The following is a 12746-nucleotide window of genomic DNA, read 5'->3' as shown; positions in this document are numbered from 1 at the left end:
GCTGGTAGTATGGAGGCTGGTAATATAATGTGTAGGCTGTAATGTAATGCAGAGGCTGGTAGTATGGAGGCTGGTAATATAATGTGGAGGCTGTAATGTAATGCAGAGGCTGGTAATATGGAGGCTGTAATATAATGTTGAGGTTGATAATATAATATAGAGGCTGTAATATAATGCGGAGGATATAATGTAATTTATAGGCTGGAAAATGAAAACCACCAGCACTTCTGAGCTCAGCCAATCAGAGCGGGAGGGCGGGGCCTGGAGTTCAGGAACAGCCCCGCCCCCAGCCTCTCCGTGCAGTTCTCCTCCAGGTCCGCCCATGCTCCATATAAAGGAGGGCTCTGGGCTGAGCAGTCACTGCTTTCTGCTCACACCTAGAAGATGTCTGGTCGCGGTAAAGGAGGGAAAGGGCTCGGGAAAGGCGGCGCCAAGCGGCACAGGAAGGTGCTCCGCGATAACATCCAGGGCATCACCAAGCCTGCCATCCGCCGTCTAGCTCGCAGGGGAGGCGTCAAGCGCATCTCCGGCCTCATCTATGAGGAGACCCGCGGGGTGCTGAAAGTCTTCCTGGAGAACGTCATCCGGGACGCCGTCACCTACACCGAGCACGCCAAGAGGAAGACCGTCACCGCCATGGACGTGGTCTACGCGCTCAAGCGCCAGGGCCGCACTCTCTACGGCTTCGGGGGTTAATGCTGCCTCCGTCCTCACAGCACAAAGGCTCTTCTCAGAGCCGCCCACATCTTCCCGGGGAGAAGCTACAATTCCTTCTGCGCTCAGCCACTGAGGGGTTAACACCGCCCGCATATCCGGGGACGGCGAGCGGACAATTGGCCGAGATCAGCGGCGCCCTGTGCTCAGTACAGCCGGAGGTCCACAATACAGAAAGCCCCAGTAATGTAAATCCCGAGCCCCGGGTGTTCTCCACCGCTCCTGTCCCCGCAGCTACAAGACGAGCTCTGCTCGGAGACTGAGGGGTTAATCCGAGCTGCAGAGACAATGACGCCAATGAGCGGCGCTGATACGGGTCACATGACCGGCTCCTCCTGTAGATTAGCAGCTCGGCGGGAAATTCAAATGAGCCAATGAGCGACGAGATGCTGAACACCCCCAGCAAATAGGAGCAGAGCTCTGGATCCCTCAGCCGTTATGTGCCCGTAGGAGCGGAGCCTCGTCCTCCACTGAGCGGCAGCAGAGCTCAGCCTCCCCTCAGGGAGGATGATAGGAGTAGTGAACGGACATGGAGCAGGATGAGGGGAGCTTGTATTGTAACTTCCACTAGCGGTACCGCATCTCATCTAGCTGACAGTGAGGAAACCGCAGCCACTGTGAGAACGGGGAGCAGCTCTGCTGGAGACAGGGTGGGGGCTCTGAGAAGAGCCTTTGGGTCCGGAGAGCGGGGGGCGCTCACTTGGCGCTGGTGTACTTGGTGACGGCCTTGGTGCCCTCGGAGACGGCGTGCTTGGCCAGCTCTCCGGGCAGCAGCAGGCGCACGGCGGTCTGGATCTCCCGGGAGGTGATGGTGGAGCGCTTGTTGTAGTGAGCCAGGCGGGAGGCTTCCCCTGCGATGCGCTCGAAGATGTCGTTGACGAAGGAGTTCATGATGCCCATGGCCTTGGAGGAGATGCCGGTGTCGGGGTGCACCTGCTTCAGCACCTTGTAGACGTAGATGGCATAGCTCTCCTTCCTGCTCTTCCTCCGCTTCTTGCCGTCCTTCTTCTGGACCTTGGTGACGGCTTTCTTGGAGCCCTTCTTGGGCGCTGGGGCGGACTTGGCTGGCTCGGGCATTCTGACTGAAGACACAATCTCGTCTGTTCTCCTCCTCCCACCGCAGCGGTATTTATACACGGGCCATGCAAATGAGCTGCTGCTGACTGCGCGCTGATCTACTGGACGAGAGGGTCACGTGGTGTCTCCACTTCTCCCAATTGGCAGCCTCACATCCATCCAGCTGAGCCGGGGGCGGGGCTCACATCCATTCAGATGAGCCGGGGCGGAGCAAACAGAGGGGCGGGGCTCACATCCATCCATTCAGATGAGCCGGGGGGCGGAGCAGCAGGAAGGGCATAACTCACATCCATCCATTAAGCTGAGCCGGGGCTAACATCTCTCTTCAGTCTATCTGGGCCTCTCTGCTCGGCTGATACCCGCCCCGCCCTCTGCCGGTAGTGATGCCGCCGCTGAGTGTACTGTGCGTGCAGGGGGGTCGTGCGCTCTATCCCTGGACACCAGCGCAGCGATGGAGCCGCTCTTCTCCTCACAGTGAATACCGGACTGTTCTCCCCTTCTCCGATGGGGAGCGGGAGAAGGCGCCCTGCAGAGCTGGCGCCGCTGATCTCCGCTGTGGAGGCGTCCTGTGCTCTGATGGTCTGGGCGTCACACAGGAGCACTTACCGCACCTGACATTGCTGCTGCAGAGGGTTCGTCCCCTGTGTGTAATGGACTGCTCCTCCACGGCCGCTGAACGGTAATTGAGCGGGAATTTCAAAAGCCAGAGATCAGCCAATCACTGTAACGTAGTTGTTCTGTAGCTCCGCCCTCTTCTCCCGCTCCCCACGACCTTCCTACCGGAGAACAGTCCCGTATTCACTGTGCGGAGAAGAGCGGGAGGCCAGCGAGGCTTACCTGGTCGGGCTCTTCGAGGACACCAACCTCTGCGCCATCCACGCCAAGCGGGTCACCATCATGCCCAAGGATATCCAGCTGGCCCGCAGGATCCGTGGGGAGAGGGCTTAGATCTGCGCCCCGCACCCAACAAAGGCTCTTCTCAGAGCCACCACCTCCTCCTCAGACGAGCTCCACTCCGCCCCTCGTTCTCCACCTCTGCTCACAGGAGGCGGGTTAACCCTTTCAGCACTGTGATTAGTAAGAGCAGTTCCTTTATCCAGAAGGCGCTCTCTCTGTATGTCCCCCGTCTATAAGGGACTGGCTGACCGTGACCGATAACCACCTCCATCCTCCCTGCCCACCGCCATCTCCACTCAGCGCTGCGGGAGAAGGGGGCGGAGCTATAGAGCAAGTGCTTTACAGTGATTGGCTGATCTCTGGCTTTTGAAATTCCCGCTCAATTACAGTCCGGTTAGAAATCAGCGGCCAAACCCTCTCCAGCAGCAATGTCTGCCGCACTATGTCCGGAGTAGTGCTGTCCGATCCATGTCAGAGCAGCAGGGGGGAGCGGAGGCGCACACAGTACAGGGGGTCGTGCGCTGAGGCTAAGAATCCCATCATCCTACTTACTTATAGACTCCTCCTATTCTATGAGTCACTAGAGCAGCACACGGAGTCTAGGAGCAGGCTGCAGCGGTATAAAGCCCTCCCAGTGCTGTCCGTATAATAGGACTCAGCAGTGCCCCCCACTCAGTATAATGCCCAGACCAGTGCCCCCAGCTCCCCCTCTAGTCCTCCGTCAGGGCACCACTGGTCTAACACTTATTACCTATCCGGCTCCGGGTCACTTGTCAGCCCGAGTCAGCAACTGAAGCCAAAGACTCCATTCATGTAAAACATCCAAACTTCCCATCTCTAGTCAGGAGCGGTAAGTGCCCCTGTGTGACGCCTCCACAGCGGAGATCAGCGGCATCGCCAGCTCAGTCGTACAGACCATGTGGGCGGCTCTTAGAAGAGCCTTTGGTTTGGGGCGGGGCAGAGCCGGGCTCACTTGCTCTTGGCCGGCTTGCTGCTCTCGGTCTTCTTGGGCAGCAGCACGGCCTGGATGTTGGGCAGGACGCCTCCCTGGGCGATGGTGACTCCGCCCAGCAGCTTGTTGAGCTCCTCGTCGTTGCGCACGGCCAGCTGCAGGTGACGGGGGATGATGCGGGTCTTCTTGTTGTCGCGGGCGGCATTGCCGGCCAGCTCCAGGATCTCGGCGGTGAGATACTCGAGCACAGCGGCCAAGTAGACGGGAGCGCCGGCGCCCACCCTCTGGGCGTAGTTGCCCTTGCGGAGGAGCCTGTGCACACGGCCGACCGGGAACTGGAGCCCTGCCCGGGATGAGCGGGTCTTGGCCTTAGCCCGCACTTTGCCTCCTTGTTTGCCGCGTCCAGACATCGTTCTCTTCTCTGTACAGATGAGACTGACAGCCCCGCTCCGCCCGTCACCTCTTATACCCGGGTGGCGCAGGGGGAACTCCTCTGTGATTGGCTGAATCCAAATCCGGTTTTCAGCGCCAAATCCTGCAGCCAATGAGGAAGCAGATGACCTGAAAAGGCTTGTGAGGACACGCCCTCTTTTCTCCACCAATTGCCGGCCGCCCCCATAGCACCGTGTCCCGGTGTATCCCCGAGTGCCCGGCTCTGTGGATCCATCCAGCCGCTCGTCCTGCACTACCTCGTCAAGTGTCCAATCACTACTCCCCCCATCCTTCTCTCTGGCCGATCACTACTCCCCTCATCCTCCCGATCAGTGGTCTATAATGAGGGAATAATCCGCCTCGGACATGAGGCTTCCATGTATTCACACAATGCGGCAGCTCCGTCCTAGAGAAGGTGGGGGCTCTGAGAAGAGCGGGGGGCGGAGCAGGAGGGGAGGGGCTCACATCCATTCATTCAGCTGACCCGGGGGCGGAGCAGCAGGAGGGGAGGGGCTCACATCCATATATTCAGCTAAACTGGGGGGCGGAGTAGCAGGAGGGGCTAACATTCATGCATTCAGATGAGTCGGGGGCGGAGCTTCTCCACGGCCGCTGAATTCTTACCGGACGGTAATTGAGCGGGTATTTCAAAAGCCATGGTACTAGTTCTATAGCCCCGCCCCCATAGCCTGCTCAGTATTAACCCGTCAGTGGCCGCCTTCTCCCGCTCCCCAACGGAGAACAGTCCCGTATTCACTGTGCGGAGAAGAGCGGCTCCATCGCTGCGCTGGTGTCCAGGGATAGAGCGCACGACCCCCTGCACGCACAGTACACTCAGCGGCGGCATCACTACCAGCAGAGGGCGGGTATCAGCCGAGCAAAGAGGCCCTGATAGACTGAAGAGAGCGGCGCTGACAGGGTTAACCCGCCCCCTAGAAAGAGGGTAGAAGGGCGGAGTGGAGCTCGTCTGAGGAGGAGGTGGTGGCTCTGAGAAGAGCCTTTGGGGAGAGGTGCGGGCGGCGCCGGTTACTTCTTGGCCGCGCTCTTCTTGGCTTTCGCCGCTTTCTTAGCCGGACTCTTGGCAGCCTTGGGTTTGGCCGCCTTCTTAGCCGGACTCTTGGCCAGCTTCTTGGGCTTGGGGGCAGCCTTCGGCTTCTTGGGGCTCTTGGCTGCTTTCTTGGCCGCGGCCGGTTTCTTGGTCTTTTTCGGGCTCTTGGCCGGAGCCTTCTTGGGCTTCTTCGGGGATTTGGCGGGTTTCTTGGCCGCAGTAGCTGCAGGTTTCTTGGCCGTCGCCGGCTTCTTCTTGGCCGCCTTGTCCTTGGTCTCCTGCTGCTTCTTGTTGAGCTTGAAGGAGCCGGAGGCGCCGCTGCCCTTCACCTGGGTGAGGGTCCCCTTGGTGACCAGAGCCCTGATGGCCACCTTGATGCGGCTATTATTCTTCTCCACATCGCATCCTCCTGCAGCCAGAGCCTTCTTCAGGGCGGCCAGAGACACCCCGCTGCGCTCCTTGGAGGCGGACACGGCTGTGACGAGGAGCTCGGACACGCTGGGACCGGACGGCTTCTTGCTTTTCTTGGCGCCCCCTGCAGCGGTGGATTTCTTCGGCTGCCTCTTGGACTTGGCGGCCGCTTCGGCGGGAGAAGGAGCGGCTGCTGCTGCTGGCGCGGTCTCTGTCATCGTGTGAGACTGAAACACAAAGACTCCTGGAGAAAACACTGAGGCCGGATCCGGGGCCGCCTCTTATATGTGGAGCGCTGCGCAGTGATTGGCTGCTGAGCTCCGCCCTCCTGCGCGGCTATTGGCTGACACTAGACACAGGCCCCGCCCTCACCCCTCTCAGCCCGGCTGCAGCTCCGCTCTCCCCTTGTGCTTCCCTGCCCGGGAGAAGAGCCCTTTAGCGGCTAGAACCGGACAGGAGAGGCCGCCTTCTCCGCGCCTGCCTGCTCCCGGACATCCCCCCTCACCGTGTGCCGCCGTCTGTGGCGGAGGAGGCGGGAGCAGGCCCCGGGATCTCCGCCACAGTCCTCCCGCTCTGCCTGACGTTCTGCACATCCGGCTGGATCCGGCCCGATGGCTCCGCTGCGGGGGCTCGTTCCCTCTCTTCCCGGCCCTCGTCCCCATCCCAGGGCTCTTTACCACAAGGTGGGGCCGCAGGAAGCTGCTCGGACGCTGCGGGGGGAGCTGGAGCCGCGGAGAGCCCGGGAGGGTAACACAGGCGGCGGCCTCCGCTCCCTGCCGGCTCCAGTGCTCCGTGTCCCCGCACATTCCCCGCTGCAGTGATGCCGCCTCATGTGTGTACAGGGCTCTCAGGGAGCAGAGATGCGTCTTGTGGCCAGGGCTGCAGCAGAGGGGGTGCCGGTACAATGGGGCAGAGTATGGCCCCGCCCCCCAGAAGTATGGACCCCGCTTTACTGACCCCCGGAAATATTCTGGGGAGTAAGAAATGTGGAGAAAACTGCCCCTATAATCCCCCTCATTGCACCTCCGTAATCTCAGGACAATACGGCAAAGTATAGTATAGAACAGCACGATATAGTACAGCACAGTATATTATAGTATAGTACAGTATAGAATAGTACAGCACAGTATATTATAGTACAGTATAGAATAGTACAGCACAGTATATTATAGTACAGCACAGTATAGTATAGTACAGCACAGTATAGGATAGTACAGCATAGTATAGTACAGCACAGTATAGTATAGTACAGCACAGTATATTATAGTATAGTACAGTATAGTACAGCACAGTATAGTATATTATAGTATAGTACAGCACAGTATATTATAGTACAGCACAGTATAGTACAGCACAGTATAGTATAGTACAGTACAGCACAGTATAGTACAGCACAGTATAGTATAGTACAGCACAGTATAGTACAGTATAGAATAGTACAGCACAGTATATTATAGTATAGTACAGTATAGAATAGTACAGCACAGTATATTATAGTATAGTACAGTATAGAATAGTACAGCACAGTATATTATAGTACAGCACAGTATAGTATAGTACAGCACAGTATAGTATAGTACAGTATAGAATAGTATAGTACAGCACAGTATATTATAGTATAGTACAGTATAGAATAGTATAGTACAGCACAGTATATTATAGTATAGTATAGTACAGCACAGTATAGTATAGTACAGTATAGAATAGTATAGTACAGCACAGTATATTATAGTATAGTACAGTATAGAATAGTACAGCACAGTATATTATAGTACAGCACAGTATAGTATAGTACAGCACAGTATAGTATAGTACAGCACAGTATATTATAGTATAGTACAGCACAGTATAGTACAGCACAGTATAGTATAGTACAGCACAGTATAGTATAGTACAGTATAGAATAGTACAGCACAGTATATTATAGTACAGCACAGTATAGTATAGTACAGCACAGTATAGTATAGTACAGTATAGAATAGTATAGTACAGCACAGTATATTATAGTATAGTACAGTATAGAATAGTATAGTACAGCACAGTATATTATAGTATAGTATAGTACAGCACAGTATAGTATAGTATAGAATAGTATAGTACAGCACAGTATATTATAGTATAGTACAGTATAGAATAGTATAGTACAGCACAGTATATTATAGTATAGTACAGCACAGTATAGTACAGCACAGTATATTATAGTATAGTACAGTATAGTACAGCACAGTATAGTATATTATAGTATAGTACAGCACAGTATATTATAGTACAGCACAGTATAGTATAGTACAGCACAGTATATTATAGTATAGTATAGTACAGTATAGTACAGCACAGTATAGTATAGTACAGTATAGTACAGCACAGTATATTATAGTATAGTATAGTACAGCACAGTATAGTACAGCACAGTATAGTATAGTACAGCACAGTATATTATAGTACAGTATAGTATAGTACAGCACAGTATAGTATAGTACAGCACAGTATATTATAGTATAGTATAGTATATTATAGTATAGTACAGCACAGTATAGTATAGTACAGCACAGTATATTATAGTATAGTACAGTATATTATAGTACAGCACAGTATAGTATAGTACAGCACAGTATATTATGGTATAGTACGGTATAGTATAGCAAAGTATAGCATAGTACAGCAAAGTATAGTATAGTGCAGCACAATATAGTACAGCACAGTATGGTATAGGACAGTATAGAATAGTATAGTACAGCACAGTATATTATAGTACAGTATAGAATAGTATAGTACAGCACAGTATATTATAGTATAGTATAGTACAGCACAGTATAGTATAGTACAGCATAGTATAGTACAGCACAGTATATTATAGTATAGTACAGTATAGTACAGCACAGTATAGTATAGTACAGCACAGTATAGTATAGTACAGCACAGTATATTATAGTACAGTATAGTATAGTACAGCACAGTATAGTATAGTACAGCACAGTATATTATAGTATAGTATAGTACAGTATAGTACAGCACAGTATAGTATAGTACAGTATAGTACAGCACAGTATAGTATAGTACAGCATAGTATAGTACAGCACAGTATATTATAGTATAGTACAGCACAGTATAGTATAGTACAGCACAGTATATTATAGTACAGCACAGTATATTATAGTACAGTATAGTATAGTACAGCACAGTATAGTATAGTACAGCACAGTATATTATAGTATAGTATAGAATAGTATAGTACAGCACAGTATAGTATAGTACAGCACAGTATAGTATAGTACAGCACAGTATATTATAGTATAGTACGGTATAGTATAGCAAAGTATAGCATAGTACAGCAAAGTATAGTATAGTGCAGCACAATATAGTACAGCACAGTATGGTATAGGACAGTATAGTATGGAGGCTAGTAATATAATGTGGACGCTGTAATAAAATGTAAAGGCTGTAATATCATGTGGAGGCTGTAATATAATGTGGACGCTGTAATATCATGTGGATGTTTTAATGTAGAGGCCCATAATATGGAGGCTGTCATATAATGTGGAGGCCGGTAATATAATATGGAGGCTGTAATGTAGAGGCGGGTAATATTGAGGCTGTCATACAATGTAGAGGCTGGTAATATAATACAGAGGCTATAATGTAATGTTGAGGCTGTAATATAATGTGGAGGCTATAATGTAATGTGGAGGCTATAATGTAATGTGGAGGCTAGTTATATGGAGGCTGTCATATAATGTGGAGGCTAACAATATTGAGGCTGTAGCATAATGTTTAGGCTGTGATGTAATGTAGAGAACGGCAATATGGAGTCTGTAACATAATGTGGAGGCTTGTAATGTAACACGTAGACTGTAATGTAGAGGCCATTAATACAGAGTCTGTAATATAACATGGAGGCCGGCAATGTTAAATGGAGGCTGTAATATAATGTGGAGGCTGTGATGTAATGTGGAGGCTGGTAGTATAGAGACTGAAATGTAATGTAGAGGCTAGTAATATGGAGGCTGAAAATATGGAGGCTGTAGAGAACGATAATATGAAGTCTGTAATATAATGTGGAGGCCGGTAATGTAACATAGAGACTGTAATGTAGAGGCGGTCATACGGAGGCTGTAATATTATGTGGATGCCGGTAATGTTGCATAGAGGCCGGTAATGTTAAGTAGAGGCTGGTAATATGGAGTCTGTAATATAATTTGGAGAATGTCAGTATAGAGGCTGTAATTTAGAGGATAGTAATATGGAGGCTGTAACAATGTTTAGGCTGTGATGTAATGTAGAGGACGGTAATATGGAGTCTGTAATATAATGTGGAGGCTGGTAATGTAACATGTAGACTGTAATGTAGAGGCCAGTAATACAGAGGCTGTAATGTAACATGGAGGCCGGTAATGTAACATAGAGACAGGTAATGTTAAGTGGAGGCTGGGAAAAAGGAGGCTGTAATATAATTTGGAGGCTGTAATTTAATGCAGAGGCTGGTAATATGAAGGCTGTAAAATATTGTGGAAGCAGTGATGCAATGTGGAGAACGGTAATATGGAGTCTGTAATATAATATGGAGGCTGGTAATGTAACACGTAGACTGTAATGTAGAGGCCAGTAATACAGAGGCTGTAATGTAACATGGAGGCCGGTAATGTAACATAGAGACAGGAAATGTTAAGTGGAGGCTGGTAATATGGAGGCTGTAATATAGTTTGGATGCTTTAATGTAATGCAGAGGCTGGTAATATGAAGGCTGTAATATATTGTGGAAGCAGTGATGCAATGTGGAGAACGGTAATATGGAGTCTGTAATATAATATGGAGGCTGGTAATGTAACGTGTAGACTGTAATGTAGAGGCCATTAATACGGAGGCTGTAATATAATGTGGAGGCTGTGATGTAATGTGGAGGCTGGTAGTATAGAGACTGTAATGTAATGTAGAGGCTAGCAATATGGAGGCTGAAAATATGGAGGCTGTAACATAATGTTTAGGCTGTGATGTAATATAGAGGCTGATAATATGAAGTCTGTAATATAATGTGGAGGCCGGTAATGTAACATGGAGACTGTAATGTAGAGGCCGGTAATACGAAGGCTGGAAATGTAACATGGAGGCTGTAATCTAATGTGGAGGCTGGTAATATAGAGGCTGTAATATGATGTGGAGGCTATAATGTAATGTAGAGGCTGAAAATATGAAGGCTGCAATATAATGCTGAGGTTGATAATATAAAATGGAGGCTGAAATGTAATATAGAAGCTGCAATGTAATGTGGAGGCTGGTAGTATGGAGGCTGTAATAAAATGTGGAGGCTGTAATGTACTGTGGAGGCTGGTAGTATGAAGGCTGAAATGTAATGTAGAGGCTTATAATATGGAGGCTGTGATGAAATGTGGAGGCTGAAAATATGGAGGCTGGTAATGTAATATGGAGACTGTAATGTAGAGGCTGGTAATAGGGAGCAGTAATATAATGAGGAGGCGGGTAATGTAATATTGAGGCTGTAATGTAATGCAGAGGCCGGTAATATGAAGGATGTAATATAATGTGGAGGCTGTAATATAATATGGAGGCTGTTATATAATGTGGAGGCCAGTAATATGGAGGCTGTTATATAATGTGAAAACTGGTAATGTAATATAAAGGCTGTAATGTAATGTAGAGGCCGGTAATGTTATGACTGTTAATATAATATGGAGGCTGTAATATAATATAGATACTTTAATATAATGCAGAGGATATAATGTGCAGGCCGGTAATGTTATATGGAGGCTGTAATATAATTTGGAGGCTGTAATGTAATGCAGAGGCTGGTAGTATGGAGGCTGTAATATAATGTTGAGGTTGATAATAAAATATAGATGTTTTAATATAATGTGGAGGATATGATGTAATTTACAGGCTGGTAATATGGAGGCTGTAATGTAATGCAGAGGCTGTAATAAAATGTGTAGGCTGTAATGTAAGGTGGAGGCTGTAATGTAATGCAGAGGCTGGTAGTATGGAGGCTGTAATATAATGTGGAGGCTATAATGTTGAGGTTGATAATATAACAGACGCTTTAATAGAAATGTAATTTACAGTCTTGAAAATGAAAACCACCAGCACTTCTGAGCTCAGCCAATCAGAGCGGGAGGGCGGGGCCTGGAGTTCAGGAACAGCCCCGCCCCCAGCCTCTCCGTGCAGTTCTCCTCCAGGTCCGCCCATGCTCCATATAAAGGAGGGCTCTGGGCTGAGCAGTCACTGTAGTGATGGGAAGTTCGGATCTTTCAAATGAATCGGTTCATTTGAATCAGCTCATTCAAATGAACCGATTCATGAATCGGATCTTCGGTTCATTTCATGAGCCGGCAGAGGCAAGTGAACTGAAGATCAATGCGCATGTTCAGCTCATCGAATCTTCGGTTCACTTGCTGAGTCGGCTCTCAAGTGAACCGAAGGTCAGGAGGGACTGGCTCCTGGCAAACACAGCTCTGCTGCAGTGAGCAGACTGTGATAATTGAGAGTTTTAGTTAAAAGAATTGTCACCGAGTCCCTACCAGACTTCCTGCTCTGCTACAGCATGTAGCAGAGCTGTGTGTGTACAGGGTGCATGTAGCAGTGTAGCATGTGCTACACTGCTGCATGCACCCAGTACACATACAGCTCTGCTACATGCTAGATTAATGCCCCCCTTCCCCCCCCCCCGGACGGACTTACAGAGAGCAGGGAGCCTGGCAGGGACTCGGTGACTCACGATTCTTTTAACTAATAGACTCAGCCGACTCTCCGAGTCCCTGCGACTCCCCCTGTGCTGGGAGTCAGTGCTGCGGCCTCTGATTGGTTGGAGGGCGGGGCTAGCGTCCACTGGCTGCCTCTGATTGGTTGGAGGGCAGGGCTATTACACTGGCTGCTGCTGCCTGTATGCTGATCTGACTGAGCCGTTTCATTCGGATCGGCTCAGTCAGAGGAACCGACTCTTCCGGATCAGTGAACTGAATCGGTTCAAAAGAACGATTCGTTCATGATCCGGACATCACTAAGTCACTGCTTTCTGCTCACACCTAGAAGATGTCTGGTCGCGGTAAAGGAGGGAAAGGGCTCGGGAAAGGCGGCGCCAAGCGGCACAGGAAGGTGCTCCGCGATAACATCCAGGCATCACCAAGCCTGCCATCCGCCGTCTAGCTCGCAGGGGAGGCGTCAAGCGCATCTCCGGCCTCATCTATGAGGAGACCCGCGGGGGTG

The 12746-nt window shown here is 49.9% G+C and overlaps 4 protein-coding genes across 5 annotated transcripts; 1 reads left to right on the top strand and 3 right to left on the bottom strand.

Moving 5' to 3' along the window:
• The first annotated feature begins 208 nt into the window (after positions 1 to 208).
• LOC122923997 (histone H4) lies at positions 209 to 1160 on the top strand. The gene has a single exon (XM_044274923.1). It carries the CDS (start codon positions 385 to 387, stop codon positions 694 to 696), a length of 312 nt encoding a protein of 103 aa, XP_044130858.1. The 5' UTR covers positions 209 to 384; the 3' UTR covers positions 697 to 1160.
• Positions 1161 to 1372: 212 nt separating this feature from the next.
• On the bottom strand, positions 1373 to 1842 carry LOC122923996 (histone H2B 1.1). The gene has a single exon (XM_044274922.1). It carries the CDS (start codon positions 1789 to 1791, stop codon positions 1411 to 1413), a length of 381 nt encoding a protein of 126 aa, XP_044130857.1. The 5' UTR covers positions 1792 to 1842; the 3' UTR covers positions 1373 to 1410.
• Positions 1843 to 3371: 1529 nt separating this feature from the next.
• LOC122924001 (histone H2A type 1-like) lies at positions 3372 to 4219 on the bottom strand. The gene has a single exon (XM_044274926.1). The coding sequence runs from the start codon at positions 4048 to 4050 to the stop codon at positions 3658 to 3660; it is 393 nt and encodes a 130-aa protein (XP_044130861.1). The 5' UTR covers positions 4051 to 4219; the 3' UTR covers positions 3372 to 3657.
• Positions 4220 to 5040: 821 nt separating this feature from the next.
• Positions 5041 to 5749, bottom strand: LOC122923998 (histone H1B-like). Of its 2 annotated transcripts, XM_044274925.1 has the most exons (2): positions 5691 to 5749; positions 5041 to 5639 (listed from the first exon to the last, which is right to left on the bottom strand). In XM_044274925.1, the coding sequence occupies exons 1-2, from the start codon at positions 5747 to 5749 to the stop codon at positions 5099 to 5101; spliced, it is 600 nt and encodes a 199-aa protein (XP_044130860.1). In that variant the 3' UTR covers positions 5041 to 5098. The 2 variants fall into 2 exon arrangements, with proteins under 2 accessions (XP_044130860.1, XP_044130859.1); XM_044274924.1 differs by having other exon boundaries at positions 5041 to 5749.
• Between the last annotated feature and the right edge of the window lie 6997 nt (positions 5750 to 12746).

Source organism: Bufo gargarizans, unplaced genomic scaffold (genome assembly GCF_014858855.1).
Source record: "Bufo gargarizans isolate SCDJY-AF-19 unplaced genomic scaffold, ASM1485885v1 original_scaffold_2131_pilon, whole genome shotgun sequence".
Taxonomy (NCBI): Eukaryota; Metazoa; Chordata; class Amphibia; order Anura; family Bufonidae; genus Bufo; species Bufo gargarizans.
Note: the sequence above shows the minus strand (reverse complement) of the source record. Positions and strands in the feature narration are given on the sequence as shown.

Excerpts from the sequence above, each read along its gene's own strand:
- LOC122923997 (XM_044274923.1), top strand. The coding sequence starts at position 385 with ATGTCTGGTCGCGGTAAAGGAGGGAAAGGGCTCGGGAAAGGCGGCGCC.
- LOC122923996 (XM_044274922.1), bottom strand. The coding sequence starts at position 1,791 with ATGCCCGAGCCAGCCAAGTCCGCCCCAGCGCCCAAGAAGGGCTCCAAG.
- LOC122924001 (XM_044274926.1), bottom strand. The coding sequence starts at position 4,050 with ATGTCTGGACGCGGCAAACAAGGAGGCAAAGTGCGGGCTAAGGCCAAG.
- LOC122923998 (XM_044274924.1), bottom strand. The coding sequence starts at position 5,749 with ATGACAGAGACCGCGCCAGCAGCAGCAGCCGCTCCTTCTCCCGCCGAA.